The sequence below is a fragment of the Oncorhynchus masou genome, chromosome 3, assembly GCF_036934945.1.
Source record: "Oncorhynchus masou masou isolate Uvic2021 chromosome 3, UVic_Omas_1.1, whole genome shotgun sequence".
NCBI lineage: Eukaryota > Metazoa > Chordata > Actinopteri > Salmoniformes > Salmonidae > Oncorhynchus > Oncorhynchus masou.
The window spans coordinates 5,536,374-5,553,118 of NC_088214.1; the positions used below are offsets into that span (position 1 = coordinate 5,536,374).

General features: G+C 38.7%; 2 protein-coding genes across 5 annotated transcripts in view; both read right to left on the bottom strand.

The window, feature by feature from the left end:
• Positions 1–1,190, bottom strand: part of LOC135518747 (vasoactive intestinal polypeptide receptor-like) — a 46,350-nt gene extending 45,160 nt beyond the window's left edge. Inside the window, exon 1 of the mRNA XM_064943821.1 lies at positions 1,158–1,190. Within this exon, the coding sequence (XP_064799893.1) occupies positions 1,158–1,190 (33 nt within the window). The remainder of the gene's footprint in view (positions 1–1,157) is intronic.
• Positions 366–16,745, bottom strand: part of LOC135507575 (protein-cysteine N-palmitoyltransferase HHAT-like protein) — a 32,147-nt gene continuing 15,767 nt past the window's right edge. For 3 of the 4 annotated variants that reach the window (XM_064927118.1, XM_064927100.1, XM_064927109.1), the window contains exons 3-8: positions 4,745–4,812; positions 4,344–4,457; positions 3,674–3,700; positions 2,933–3,127; positions 2,022–2,231; positions 366–1,538 (exon numbers count right to left, since the gene is read on the bottom strand). In XM_064927118.1, the coding sequence (XP_064783190.1) occupies positions 1,353–1,538; positions 2,022–2,231; positions 2,933–3,127; positions 3,674–3,700; positions 4,344–4,457; positions 4,745–4,812 (800 nt within the window). In that variant the 3' untranslated portion in view covers positions 366–1,352. The remainder of the gene's footprint in view (positions 1,539–2,021; positions 2,232–2,932; positions 3,128–3,673; positions 3,701–4,343; positions 4,458–4,744; positions 4,813–16,745) is intronic. The other variant, XM_064927127.1, reaches the window with a different exon arrangement.

The window sequence follows — 16,745 nt, forward strand, 5'->3', positions numbered from 1 at the left end:
TGCAGTGTTTACCGTGAAGAAAACATATGCAGTGTTTACCATGAAGAAAACATATACAGTGTTTACCTTGAAGAAAACATATGCAGTGTTTACCATGAAGAAAACATATACAGTGTTTACCTTGAAGAAAACATATGCAGTGTTTACCGTGAAGAAAACATATGCAGTGTTTACCTTGAAGAAAACATATGCAGTGTTTACCTTGAAGAAAACATATGCAGTGTTTACATTGAAGAAAGCATATGCAGTGTTTACCTTGAAGAAAACATATGCAGTGTTTACCATGAAGAAAACATATGCAGTGTTTACCGAAGAAAACATATGAAGAAAACATATGCAGTGTTTACCGTGAAGAAAACATATGCAGTGTTTACCGTGAAGAAAACATATGCAGTGTTTACCGTGAAGAAAACATATGCAGTGTTTACATTGAAGAAAACATATGCAGTGTTTACCGTGAAGAAAACATATGCAGTGTTTACATTGAAAAAAACATATGCAGTGTTTACATTGAAGAAAACATATGCAGTGTTTACCGTGAAGAAAACATCTGCAGTGTTTACATTGAAGAAAACATATGCAGTGTTTACCTTGAAGAAAACATATGCAGTGTTTACCTTGAAGAAAACATATGCAGTGTTTACCTTGAAGAAAACATATGCAGTGTTTACCATGAAGAAAACATATGCAGTGTTTACCGTGAAGAAAACATATGCAGTGTTTACCATGAAGAAAACATATGCAGTGTTTACCTTGAAGAAAACATATGCAGTGTTTACCATGAAGAAAACATATGCAGTGTTTACCGTGAAGAAAACATATGCAGTGTTTACCTTGAAGAAAACATATGCAGTGTTTACCATGAAGAAAACATATGCAGTGTTTACCATGAAGAAAACATATGCAGTGTTTACCGTGAAGAAAACATATGCAGTGTTTACCGTGAAGAAAACATATGCAGTGTTTACCGTGAAGAAAACATATGCAGTGTTTACCGTGAAGAAAACATATGCAGTGTTTACCGTGAAGAAAACATATGCAGTGTTTACCTTGAAGAAAACATATGCAGTGTTTACCGTGAAGAAAACTTATGCAGTGTTTACATTTAAGAAAACATATGCAGTGTTTACCGTGAAGAAAACATATGCAGTGTTTACCGTGAATGCGGTCTCTGCAAACACGGGAAACATTGCCTTTAAAAGGTGCATTGTCGACAAAGTGTGATGGGATTGAATCCCGGCCTTAGTGCATTTCAATGCTTGAGAAGAAGGGCTATAACCTTTCTTTCATGATTATGTGTTCCTGATCAGGAAAAACTCCTGGCCCACACTGATAAATGTTGAACCTTAAAGTTAGCTGAACTGACCCAAGGACCAGTCGGACAGCTGCTTGACCAGCTTCATGTCGTTGGGGATGGTCAGGATGTACAGGTAGTGGAAGAACACGTCCACCACAAAAATGGCTCCTAGGTGCAACAAAGCCCCGGTGGTAATGTTCCACATCTCTCTCTGCTTACGGGTCAGGTTAGGGTTGTTGGCCTGGGGGGGAATTCAAAGTTTAAAGATCATGGTATGGTAAAAAAATAAAATAACTGACCAATACATTAGTTCTATAAAACAACAAATATATAGAAAACAAACTAAAGTGACATCAAATTGATGAACTTTAATACTCTAGTGAAATATTACAATGTCAATGTAATTATGACGGCCAGCTTCACCTGCTCAAGGATATAAATCATCTAAACAAGGTACTGATGGAACGTCTGGATGAGTACAAAGTAGAAGAATGGCTCACCTGAACATGGAACTGATCGAAAGTCTGGATGGGTCTAAAGTAGAAGAATGGCTCACCTGAACATGGAACTGATCGAAAGTCTGGATGGGTCCAAAGTAGAAGAATGGCTCACCTGAACATGGAACTGATCGAAAGTCTGGATGGGTCTAAAGTAGAAGAATGGCTCACCTGAACATGGAACTGATCGAACGTCTGGATGGGTCCAAAGTAGAAGAATGGCTCACCTGAACATGGAACTGATCGAACGTCTGGATGGGTCCAAAGTAGAAGAATGGAAGGTAGAAGTTGTATTTGAGCAGGTCAGTGAAGGTGTAGTTGCCATCCTTCTTCTCACAGTTCTCCAGAGCAAAGCTCATACAGCGCATTATGGTGAAACAGGATCCTCCGTAGAACAAGATGTCTTGCAGCTCGAAGTATCCCGTCACAAAACCTTGCTGGAGGAGATGTGAACATGATGTTTTATTTTTTTCATTTTACCTTTATTTAACCAGGCAAGTCAGTTAAGAACTAATTCTTATTTTCAATGACGGCCTAGGAACAGTGGGTTAACTGCCTGTTCAGATTTGTACCTTGTCAGCTCGGGGATTCGAACTTGCAACCTTTCGGTTACCACTTGGCTACCCTGCCGCCCCAATGTCAGTCATTACTGAGGAACTTTTGTCAAACAACTGACATCTTCCCAATATGGATGCCATACTTTGTCAAGACTTCAAACTTCTATTCAAGAACTAATACACCAATGACTATTAAAAAATCCATTCCAGAAAGTTAAGCTACATACATTTAAAAGTTAGTTCAAAATACTAAATGACATTTGGTGCATATTTACTTTGAAATGTCTAATCGCAGTCAAAAAGATAGCACTTCCAGGACTGACATTTATTCCCTCAGCTCCGGGAAGAAGGTGAATCTACACTAGCTATGTACCAGGATAGTACTGGACTGTTAAAGTTTAGTTCTGAATACACAGGGCAGGGTGTTGCGAATCCATCGTACCAATAGTTGAGTGCGAACACTAACCTGACACTTGCTTGACGTTGTTGAGACAAGGACAGGAATAGGGTAGAAATATTTAAAGTGGTCCAATCAACCAATCAACCAATCAACCAATCAGATCTAAGTTTAGCCAACCCACCTGCCAAGTATTAAAAGGTTCCATCTTGAAGGTGGCCAGGCTGGCGAGACCGGCGACAAAGACGATCCACTTCCTCTTGACCAGAGCCACGCTGTAGAGGATGAAGCAGTGTGAAAGGACCAGAGCCAGGAAGCCCCCGCCCATACTGACCAGCACCGCCAAGCCACCGTACAATCCATAGATCAACGACCTGTGCTGTGGAGCAGGAAGAGCCAACATTATTACAAGGTTGTAACAAGGTTATTTGAATATATATATATATATATTTTACAATGTTATTGCAAGGTTGTTATAAGGTTACCAAAAGGTTATTACAAAGTTATTATGATAATATTATTACAATGTTGTAACGATGTTGTGACAATGTTGTAAAAATGGTATGATATGTTATTATTACAACTATATAGCAACGTTATTATAACTTAATTACAAGGTTAAATCAAAGTTATTATAACTTTAATTACAAGGTTAATAAAATGTTATCAGAAATGTCAATGATTGCAGTGATAAATCTAGGACATTGTTACTATGATGTGATATACTCAAGTCCAGATGACATATGCATCCAACAGATACATTAGGAACCAAACAGCAGCGATGACGACGTCATAGATGGTTGATTACACTGAAGTGATGACGGTTGGGATGAAATGAAATACCTTTTTATATATATATATATATATATATATATATATATATATATATTCTAATTAAGAGTTGTATATTGTTTAATAATGTTACCTTGCAATACCAATCATCCATACCAATCTTCATCGCAAGCGTAAAACAAAAAGCATGTTTAAAACATACATGAACACAGGTGTTGTCAGGTGTTTACCCCCTTACATTATTGGGAGCATAATCTTTGATTATACATACATGTGCTATTCCATTAGTCAGCCAACTCGTGCTTTTTACTAGGCATAATATACAATAATAAAAAGATTTTTAAAAAACACTCCAAATTACAGTGTTAAGCAAATTAACATTCAGTTACTATAACAACATGTTAATAAAATGTTGTTTCTATGCGTAATTACAGTGGTACTACACAGGTATACGAGCAACTAGAGGCGTCAGGACCGCTAGGTAAAAATCTTGTCGTTCTGCCTCTGAGCAAAGCAGTTAACCCCCAACAACTGACGTGCATGTCGATTAAGGCAGCGGGCTTGGGTTAAGTACGGAAGACACATTTCAGTTGAATGCATTCAGTCGTACATCTGACTAGGTATCCCCCCTTTCCCTTAATGTAAATTGTTACACAAACCTAAAAAGCTACATTTAGGCTTTATCCCTCACTGGGATCCTAATCTCTCTATAGTACACTACTATATTGCCCAGAGCCCTATAAGGGTGCCTTTTGAGACCTACATTTTGAGTGTGGGAGGTCTTTGTAACTGTGAATACACACCCTGGGCGATATCAGGGAGCAGACTTTGGCAAAGATCACATGACCGGCGAGGGCGAATAGGATGTGATTGCGGAATGTTGTGAACCACATCACCCATTCAAAATCAGCAACGTCCTATAACACATGAAAAAAAACAAATAGTTGAAAAAAACAAATATATAAATTCACACATCAATTTCATCAATAAAATAAACAGTGTGTAAAATGTATTAGTGAGGCAACACAGTCTCACGAGGAACAGAGAGATAAATCAATTCCAATTAGTTAGAACAGATTAAGCCTAGTACTGGACTAAATTGCATGCTCAATGGAAAATCTCACTTTTCAGTCCAGGACTAGGTTAAATCGGTTTCAGTGTATGGGATGGCTTCTACATTACATACTGGGAATGGACCACTGACCATTTTCCTTCCAAAGTAGTGCCATCCTGGTTTCACACTCTTCTTGAACACTTTTCTGTTCACATTGTCTGAAAATCAAAACAGGAAAGGGAATTACTGTACACTGACGACCGATGGACAAACCATTTAAAACAACAAATGTGAGAGTTTTGTTGGATTCCGTCAGAGATGAGGGGAACTTAGACAGGCTCTGTTGGATTCCATCAGAGATGAGGGGAACTCAGACAGGCTCTGTTGGATTCCATCAGAGATGAGGGGCTCAGACAGGCTCTGTTGGATTCCATCAGAGATGAGGGGAACTCAGGCTCTGTTGGATTCCATCAGAGATGAGGGGAACTCAGACAGGCTCTGTTGGATTCCATCAGGCTCTGTTGGATTCCATCAGAGATGAGGGGAACTCAGACAGGCTCTGTTGGATTCCATCAGAGATGAGGGGGAACTCTAGACAGGCTCTGTTGGATTCCATCAGAGATGAGGGAACTTAGACAGGCTCTGTTGGATTCCATCAGAGATGAGGGGAACTTAGACAGGCTCTGTTGGATTCCATCAGAGATGAGGGAACTCAGACAGGCTCTGTTGGATTCCATCAGAGATGAGGGGAACAGACAGGCTCTGTTGGATTCCGTCCATCAGAGATGAGGGGAACTTAGACAGGCTCTGTTGGATTCCATCAGAGATGAGGGGAACTTAGACAGGCTCTGTTGGATTCCATCAGAGATGAGGGGAACTTAGACAGGCTCTGTTGGATTCCATCAGAGATGAACTTAGGGGAACTTAGACAGGCTCTGTTGGATTCAGAGATGAGGGGAACTTAGACAGGCTCTGTTGGATTCCATGAGGGAACTCAGACAGTTGGATTCCATCAGAGATGAGGGGAACTTAGGGCTCTGTTGGATTCCACAGGCTCTTTAGGAGTGGTTACATTGGACTAGCGTGAACTGAGATCTCCAGAAACATGTCAACTGTGTGATTTATCTGTTGTTAATGTGTTTTAGAGTGTTTGTATCATATCCTAGCCGGACGAATCAACCTGAGTTCTTCTGCTACTCTCGTTCTAACGTTCGTGGGCATGGCGTGGCATTTGGCCAGACTAAGGAGTCTGGGTAGCCAGGCTAAGGAGTCTGGGTAGCCAGGCTGAGGAGTCTGGGTAGCCAGGCAAACCGCATCCATCTTCTGTCTGATACAATCTTTTTTTAACCTTTGAACTTGTGTAATTGGACGAGGAAGAAAAATAGGCAGTTACGTGTTGATATTTCCATTGAGTGTGTTATTTTGGTGAGCAGCATGCCTTCAGGGAGCCTTTTTCTGGCTCTCGGGTTCAGGAATGGCTGAAAATGCATAACATCGATCTAAAATTGACCCTAGAAATCGGTCTGTTAGGAGATCTGGAGAGACCGGGTCAGTCAATTACTGATATACTAATACTCTTAGTAAAAGTATTTATCTTCAACACGCAATCTGTGGATTCTATTCGATAAGATATATTGAAATTGTACGTTAAACATCACAGCATAGTTGAAAGATATGTGTTGCATAGAAACACAAAGTGGTGGCCAACAGAGATAGATGGGATGGGCTGAGGGAAGCTGAGGGTTGGGATGGGATGGGCTGAGGGTGGCCAGCAGAGATAGATGGGATGGGCTGAGGGAAGCTGAGGGTTGGGATGGGATGGGCTGAGGGTGGCCAGCAGAGATAGATGGGATGGGCTGAGGGAAGCTGAGGGTTGGGATGTGGATGGGCTGAGGGGAGTTGCAGAGAGAGATAGATGGGATGGGCTGAGGGAAGCTGAGGGATGGGATGGGCTGAGGGAAGCTGAGGGATGGGATGGGCTGAGGAAGCTGAGGTTGGGATGGGATGGGCTGAGGGGATGGGCTGAGGGAAGCTGAGGGTTGGGATGGGAGTTGGGACTGGGGGTGGCCAGCAGAGAGAGAATGATGGGATGGGCTGAGGGAAGCTGAGGGTTGGGATGGGTTGGGCTGAGGGGGATGGGCTGAGCAGAGATAGATGGGATGGGCTTGAGGGAAGCTGGAGGGTGTGGAGATGGGATGGGCTGAAAAAGTGGCCAGCAGAGATAGATGGGATGGGCTGAGGGAAGCTGCAGGTGTTGGTACACATGCATGGGATCATTCAAATAAACACATACAAGAACACACATACATGTAATAGTGCCCAGCAGACACGCACACAAACATATACAGGGCATTGCTGTTATGGTTGTCCTGATGGAAATGTATTTATTTTATTTTTTTCATTAGTTTGCTGACAAGGGGATGGGGTTGCTGGTGGGAATGGAATTAATTTTATTTTTTATTTTTTTTTATTCCGAGGATGGGGGGCTGTGGGAGGGGTCTCGAATGGTTGAGGGACAGATATTGGGGATGGGGGGGGGGAGGGGGAAGCTGAGGGTTCGGGATGTGATGGGCTGAGGGTGGCACTATCAGAGATAGATGGGATGGGCTGAGGGAAGATGAGGGTTGGATGGGATGGATGGCTCTGCTGCAGACAGATGGATACATGCAGAGAGTAGATGGGATGGGCTGAGGGAAGCTGAGGGTTGGGATGGGATGGGCTGAGACAGACTGGCCAGTTTGAGAGATAGATGGGATGGCTCTGCTGAGACAGATAGATACATGTTTGGGATGGGATGGGCTGAGGGTGGCATGTTTGATAGAGATAGATGGGATGGGCTGAGGGAAGCTGAAGGTCTGGGATGTGGAGTTAATACTTTAATGTTACCCCTTCCTTGTGGGTAATAAAGTTGCTGACTGTGATGTTACAACACTTTGATATTAATAAATATGTTTAAGTGGGGGAAGCTGAAAAAGGGAGGGAAAGCCCCATCCGCATTGGCTGAGGCCCTTCAAGCCACAATAATAATCATATCCTCAAAGCCGTCCTCGTTTTGAGGGATGGATGTTGGGTGAGGGAACTGAACTGGTATTCCACGCAACAAGGAGACAAAAAAAGATGTGAGGTGGAGACAGAAATACAAGTGGGAGTGGAGTTGCTGCCGTGAGGATCCTGATGCATCTGCAAAGATAAAGGGGGAAAAAACATCACTCTCTAAAGTTCAACCATAAATACTGATAAACCACAGTTCACATGTTCTACAACAACCTATAATACAACCTACTGTACAACCTACTGTACAACCTTGTACAACCTATACCAACCTGGCAGTGTTTTTACAACCTATAATACAACCTGTTTGCCCTACTGTACAACCTACTGTACAACCTAAAAATAGAACCTATAATGCTGTACAACATGCATAACACAACCTACTGTACAACAAATAAACACATAAAAGAACATAATACAACCTATACATGTAAACCTACTGTACAACCTACTGTACAACCACTGTACAACCTATACATATACAACCTTGGCATTGCTGTTATGATTTCAACCTACTGTCAACTTGATGTCAACCTTGTTTTAAATGTATTTATTTTATGTTTTTCATTGTACAACTTACTTTACTGTACAACCTACTGTACACTTTGTACAACCTACTGTACAACCTTTACAACCTACTGTAACCTTTACTGTACAACCTATAATACAACCTTAATACAACTTTGTATCTCCTGGTAACCTACTGTTGGTGCATTGTGGGGATTCTTGAAAAATGGAATTAATTTTATTTTTATTTTTTTTATTCTGAGGAGGGGGCTGTGGGAGGGAGTCTCGAATGGTTGAGGGACAGATATTGTATAACCTACTGGGGGGGTGGGGGGGGGGGAACCTCTTGGAGTATAACCTTCACAAGATTGTGATCATGAAAAAGATACATATACTGTTGTACATATACAACCTATATTACAACCTATACATGCACACGCAGCCTCACACATAAGGATGGCTCTGCTGCAGACAGACTGATAACATGTTTGATAGTAGTAGTAATACACCCTATACACACATAAGGATGGCTCTGCTGTACAACAGATAATACATGTTTGATAGTAGTAGTACACACCCTCACACATAAGGATGGCTCTGCTGCAGACAGACTGAAACATGTTTGATAGTAGTAGTAGTAGACACCCTACACATAAGGATGTATAAGGATGTACAACCTATAATATAGTAGTACCTACTGTACAATGTTTGATAGTAGTAGACACTCATACAAAGGATGGCTCTGCTGCAGACAGATAGATACATGTTTGATAGTAGTAGTACAATACAACCTACTGTATAACACACATAAGGATACTGTACTGCTGCAACTAAATAGATACATGTTTGATAACCTAGTAGTAATACAACCTAATTATAATCATAAGGATGGCTCTGCTGCAACCTACAACCTAGATACATGTTTGTACAACCTGTCCTTGATGCTGTATAATGTACAACATACTGTACAACCTTAAACCTACTGTCTAAATACAACCTTTAATGTTAACCTACTTATAACCTTGTGTTATTTTGTAATAAATAAACATACTGTAAACCTAAATAAAAAAACCTTAAACCTTCCGTATAACCTATAATACAACCTAAAACCCATACCGCACTGTTTATTATATATAATAAATATGTTTAATGGGGGGAGAAAATACAACCTTGAAAAAGAGATAACCATGTACATATTGAGCAAAGCCCCATCCGCATTGCATAACCTACTTAGTTATCACAAAGCCCTTCATATTTTCCACAATAATAAACATATCCTCAAAGCCGTCCTCGTTTTTGAGGAGATTATGTTCCAGCGTGTATCATGGCCCTATAATACAACCTACTGTGAACCTACTGAACTATAATACAACCTACTGAAACCTATTCCACGCAACCTACTGTGTAACCTAACAAGGAGACAAAGGAAAAAGAACAGCTCTTTCAACCTACTGTGGAACCTACTGTATAAACTACTGTATAACCTACTGTACAACCTAGCACAAGCTGTGTTTCCTAGGTCCAAGGCATGAAAACTGACAACCTTGCAACCGGGGATCCTGGTACAACCTCTGCAACCAGGGCCATATGTCAACCTACTGATAACCTAGGGAGAAAAAATACATACTGTACAACCTAAAGTTCAACCAACCTAAATACAACCTACTGATAATGAGCACCTATAATACAACATACTACAACCTATAATCAACCTACTGTTATAACCTACTGTACAACCAACCTATACAACCTACAAACCTACTGTACAACCTACTGTACAACCTACTGTACAACCTATAATACAACCTACTGTACAACCTACTGTACAACCTATAATACAACCTATAATACAACCTACTGTACAAACCTACTGTAAACCTACTGTACAACCTATAATACAACCTATACTACAACCTACTGTATAATCTATAATACAACCTACTGTACAACCTACTGTACAACCTATAATACAACCTACTGTACAACCTATAATACAACCTACTGTACAACCTACTGTACAACCTATAATACAACCTATAATACAACCTACTGTAAGAATCTAAATGTAAATTATCAACCTACTGTATAACCTACTGTATAACCTACTGTACAACCTATAATACAACCTATAATACAACCTACTGTATAACCTACTGTACAACCTACTGTACAACCTACTGTACAACCTACTGTACAACCTACAATACAACCTACTGTACAACCTATAATACAACCTACTGTACAACCTACTGTATAACCTATAATACAACCTATAATACAACCTACTGTACAACCTACTGTACAACCTATAACAACAACCTATATATACAACCTATAATACAACCTACTGTACAACCTATAATACAACCTATACAACCTACAACCTACTGTACAACCTATAATACAACCCATATAATACAACCTACTGTACAACCTACTGTACAACCTACTACAACCTACACAACCTATAATACAACCTACTGTACAACCTATAATACCTACTGTATACAACCTACTGTACAACCTATAATACAACCTATAATACAACCTATAATACAACCTACTGTACAACCTACTGTATAACCTACTGTACAACCTATAATACAACCTACTGTACAACCTACTGTATAACCTATAATACAACCTACTGTACAACCTACTGTATAACCTATAATACAACCTACTGTACAACCTACTGTACAACCTACTGTATAACCTACTGTACAACCTATAATACAACCTACTGTACAACCTACTGTATAATCTATAATACAACCTAACCTACTGTACAACCTACTGTATAATCCTATAATACAACCTACAACCTACAATACAACCTACTGTACAACCTACTGTACAACCTATACTACAACCTACTGTACAACCTATAATACAACCTACTGTACAACCTACTGTATAATATAATACAACCTACTGTACAACCTACAACCTACTGTACAACCTATAATACAACCTAACCTACTGTACAACCTACTGTACAACCTATAATACAACCTACTATAATACAACCTACTGTACAACCTATAATACAACCTACTGTACAACCTACAGTACAACCTACTGTATAACCTATAATACAACCTACTGTACAACCTATAACAACCTACTGTACAACCTACTGTATAACCTATAATACAACCTACTGTACAACCTATAATACAACCTATAATACAACCTACTGTATAACCTACTGTACAACCTACTGTACAACTTACTGTACAACCTATAATACAACCTGCTGTACAACCTACTGTATAACCTACATAACCTATAATACAACCTATAATACAACCTACTGTACAACCTACTGTGTAACCTACAAACCTACTGTATAACCTATAATACAACCTAATACAACCTATAACCTACTGTATAACCTACTGTACAACCTATAATACAACCTACTGTACAACCTACTGTATAATCTATAATACAACCTACTGTACAACCTACTGTATAACCTATAATACAACCTACTGTACAACCTACAACCTACTGTATAACCTACTAATACAACCTACTGTATAACCTACTGTATAACCTACTGTACAACCTACAATACAACCTACTGTACAACCTACTGTATAACCTATAATACAACCTATACTACAACCTATAATACAACCTACTAATACAACCTACTGTACAACCTATAATACAACCTACTGTACAACCTACTGTATAACCTACTAAACCTACAACCTACAATACAACCTACTGTACAACCTACTGTATAAACTACTGTATAACCTACTGTACAACCTATAATACAACCTACTACTACAACCTACTGTATAACCTAATAACCTACTGTACAACCTATAATACAACCTACTGTACAACCTACTGTACAACCTATAATACAACCTATAAACCTACAATAACCTATAATACAACCTACTGTACAACCTACAATACAACCTACTGTACAACCTATAATACAACCTATAATCTATACAACCTACTGTACAACCTACTGTACAACCTACTGTACAACCTATAATACAACCTATAATACAACCTACTGTATAACCTACTGTACAACCTATAATACAACCTATACTATAATACAACCTATAATACAACCTACTGTACAACCTACAGTACAACCTACTGTATAACAACCTACTGTACAACCTATAATACAACCTACTGTACAACCTATAATACAACCTATAATACAACCTACTGTACTACCTATAATACATCACAACCTATAATACAACCTATACTACAACCTATAATACAACCTACTGTACAACCTATAATACAAGTACTGTACAACCTACAGTATAATCTACTGTACAACCTACTGTACAACCTACTGTACAACTTACTGTACAACCTACTGTACAACCTACTGTACAACCTATAACCTACTGTACAACCTATAATACAACCTACTGTATAACCTACTGCATAACCTACTGTACAACCTATAATACAACCTATAATACAACCTATAATACAAACCTACTGTATAACCTACTGTACAACCTATAATACACCTACTGTACAACCTACTGTATAATCTAAACCTACTGTACAACCTACTATAACCTATAATACAACCTACTGTACAACCTATAATACAACCTACAATACAACCTACTGTATAACCTACTGTATAACCTACTGTACAACCTATAATACAACCTACTGTACAACCTACTGTACAACCTATAATACAAATGACTTAAATGTAAATGTAATACTATAATACAACCTACTGTATAACCTACTGTATAACCTACTGTACAACCTATAATACAACCTACTACAACCTACTGTACAACCTACTGTATAATCTATAATACCTACTGTACAACCTACAACCTACTGTACAACCTACAACCTATACAACCTATAATACAACCTACTGTACAACCTACTGTATAACCTATAATACAACCTACTGTACAACCTACTGTACAACCTATACTAAACCTACAACCTATACTACAACCTATAATACTACAGTACAACCTACTGTACAACCTACAGTACAACCTACTGTACAACCTACAACCTACAACCTACTGTATAACTTACAACCTACTGTACAACTACTGTACAACCTACTGTACAACCTATAATACAACCTACTGTACAACCTATAATACAACCTACTGTACAACCTACTGTACAACCTATAATACAACCTACTAATACAACCTATAATACAACCTACTGTACAACCTACTGTATAACCTACTGTACAACCTATAATACAACCTACTGTACAACCTACTGTACAATCTATAATACAACCTACTGTACAACCTACTGTACAACCTATAATACAACCTACTGTACAACCTATAATACAACCTACAATACAACCTACTGTACAACCTACTGTACAACCTACCAACCTGTACAACCTACTGTATAACCTATAATACAACCTACTGCACAACCTACTGTACAACCTATAATACAACCTACTGTACAACCTACTGTACAACCTACTGTACAACCTATAAACACAACCTACTGTACAACCTATAATACAACCTACTGTACAACCTACTGTATAATCTATAATACAACATACTGTACTGTACAACCTACTGTACAACCTATAATACAACCTACTGTACAACCTACTGTACAACCCCTACTGTACAACCTATAATACAACCTACTGTATAACCTACTGTACAACCTATAATACAACCTACTGTACAACCTACTGTACAACCTACAAACCTATAATACAACCTACTATACAACCTATAATACAACCTACTGTACAACCTATAATACAACCTACTGTACAACCTATAATACAACCCATAATACATACAACCTACTGTATAACCTACTGTACAACCTACAAACCTACTGTACAACCTATAATACAACCTACTGTACAACCTACAATACAACCTACTGTACAACCTATGTAATACAACCTAATACAACCTATAATACAACCTACTGTACAACCTATAATGTACAACCTACTACAACCTACAACCTAATACATCCCTATAATACAAACCTACTGTACAACCTATAACCTACAACCTACTGTATAACCTACTGTACAACCTATAATACAACCTACTGTACAACCTATAAACCTACAACAACCTATAATACAACCTACTGTACAACCTACTGTAAAACCTATAATACAACCTACTGTACAACCTACTGTATAATCTATAATACAACCTACTGTACAACCTATAACAACCTATACAACCTACTGTACAACCTATAATATAACCTACACAACCTACTGTACAACCTACTAATAACCTAACCTACAACCTACTGTACAACCTACTACAACCTACTGTACAACCTATAATATAACCTATAATACAACCTACTGTACAACCTATAATATAACCTACAACCTATAATACAACCTATAATACAACCTACTGTACAACCTACTGTACTATAACTCCTACTGTACAACCTATAATACAACCTACTGTACAACCTACTGTACCTATAATACAACCTACTGTATAACCTATAATACAACCTACTGTACTACTGTACAACCGTACTAATACTCTAATACAACCTACTACAACCTATACTACAACCTGTACAACCTATAATACTGTACCTACTGTACTATAATACTACTGTACTCTACTGTACTGTAATCTACTGTACTGTACTCTACTGTACTCCTACTGTACTGTACTCTGTAACTGTTCTCTACCGTACTGTACTGTATACTACTATACTCAACCTACTGTACTCTACTGTACTACTGTACTGTACTGTACTCTACTGTACAACCTATAATACTCTACTGTACTCAACCTACTGTACTACAATACAACCTACTGTACTACAATACAACCTACTGTACAACCTACTACAACCTACTGTACAACCTACAACCTACTGTACCTACTGTACAACCTACTGTACTATAATACAACCTACTGTACAACCTATACTACAACCTACTACTACCTACAATACAACCTACTGTACTCTACTGTACTACCTACTCTACTGTACTACAACCTACTGTATAACCTGTACAACCTATAATACAACCTACTGTACAAGCTACTACAACCTACTGTAAACCTATACTGTAACTCTACTGCACTCTACTGTACAACTATACTCTACTGTACCTACTGTACAACCTGTACTATACTGTACAACCTCTACTGTACTCTATAATATACTGTACAACCTATAATACTACTGTACTCTACTGTACTATACTATAATACAACCTACTATACTACTGTACTCCTACTGTACAACCTGTACTGTATAACCGTACTGTACTCTGCTGTATAATGTACTCTATAATACTGTAATACTTTGTACTCTACCTACTGTACAACCTATACTGTACTGTACTCTACTGTACTCTACAACCTATAATCTACTGTACTCTACTGTACTGTACTCTACCTTACTCTACTCTGCAGTACTCTACTGTACAACCTATGCTGTACCTGTACTCTACTGTACTATACTCTACTGTACTCTGCTGTACTGTACTCTACCGTACTGTACTCTGCTGTACGTACTGTACTCTACCGTACTGTACTCTACTGTACTCTACTCATACTGTACTCTACTCTACTCTACTGTACTCTGCTGTACTGTACTCTACTGTACTCTGCTGTACTATACTTGACTGTACTCTACTGTACTGTACTCTACTGTACTCCACTGTACTATACTCTACTGTACTCTACTGTACTATACTCTACTGTACTCTACCGTACTCTACTCTACCGTACTGTACTCTACTGTACTTACTGTACTCTGCTGTACTGTACCTCTACTGTACTGTACTCTACCGTACTCTACTGTACTAAACTCTACTGTACTGTACTACTGTACTATACTCTACTGTACTATACTGTACTCTACTGTACTCTACTGTACTCTACTGTACTCTACTGTACTGTACTCTACTGTACTCTACTCACTGTACAGTACTTTACTCTACTGTACTGTATTGTACTGTACTCTACTGTACTATACTCTACTGTACTATACTGTACTATACTCTACTGTACTCTACTGTACTCCACTGTACTATACTGCACTGTATTCTACTATACTCTACTGTACCTCTACTGTACTATACTCTACTGTACTCTACTGTACTATAGTCTACTGTACTATACTGTACTATACTCTACTGTACTTACTGTACTCTACTGTACTGTACTCTACTGTACTATACTCTACTGTACTGTACTATACTCAACTGTACTCTACTGTACTATAGTCTACTGTACTATACTGTACTATACTCTACTGTACTCTACTGCACTGTACTCTACTGTACTCTACTTGTACTGTACTCTACTCTATTGTACTCCACTGTACTCTGCAGTACTCTACTGTACTCTGCTGTACTGTACTCTACTGTACCGTACTCTACTGTACTGCACTCTACCATACTTTACCATGCTGTACTCTACTGTACTATACTCTACTGTACTCGGCTGTACTGTACTCTACTGTACCGTACTCTACTGTACTGCACTCTACCATACTTTACCGTGCTGTACTCTACTGTACTATACTCTACTGTACTCGGCTGTACTGTACTCTA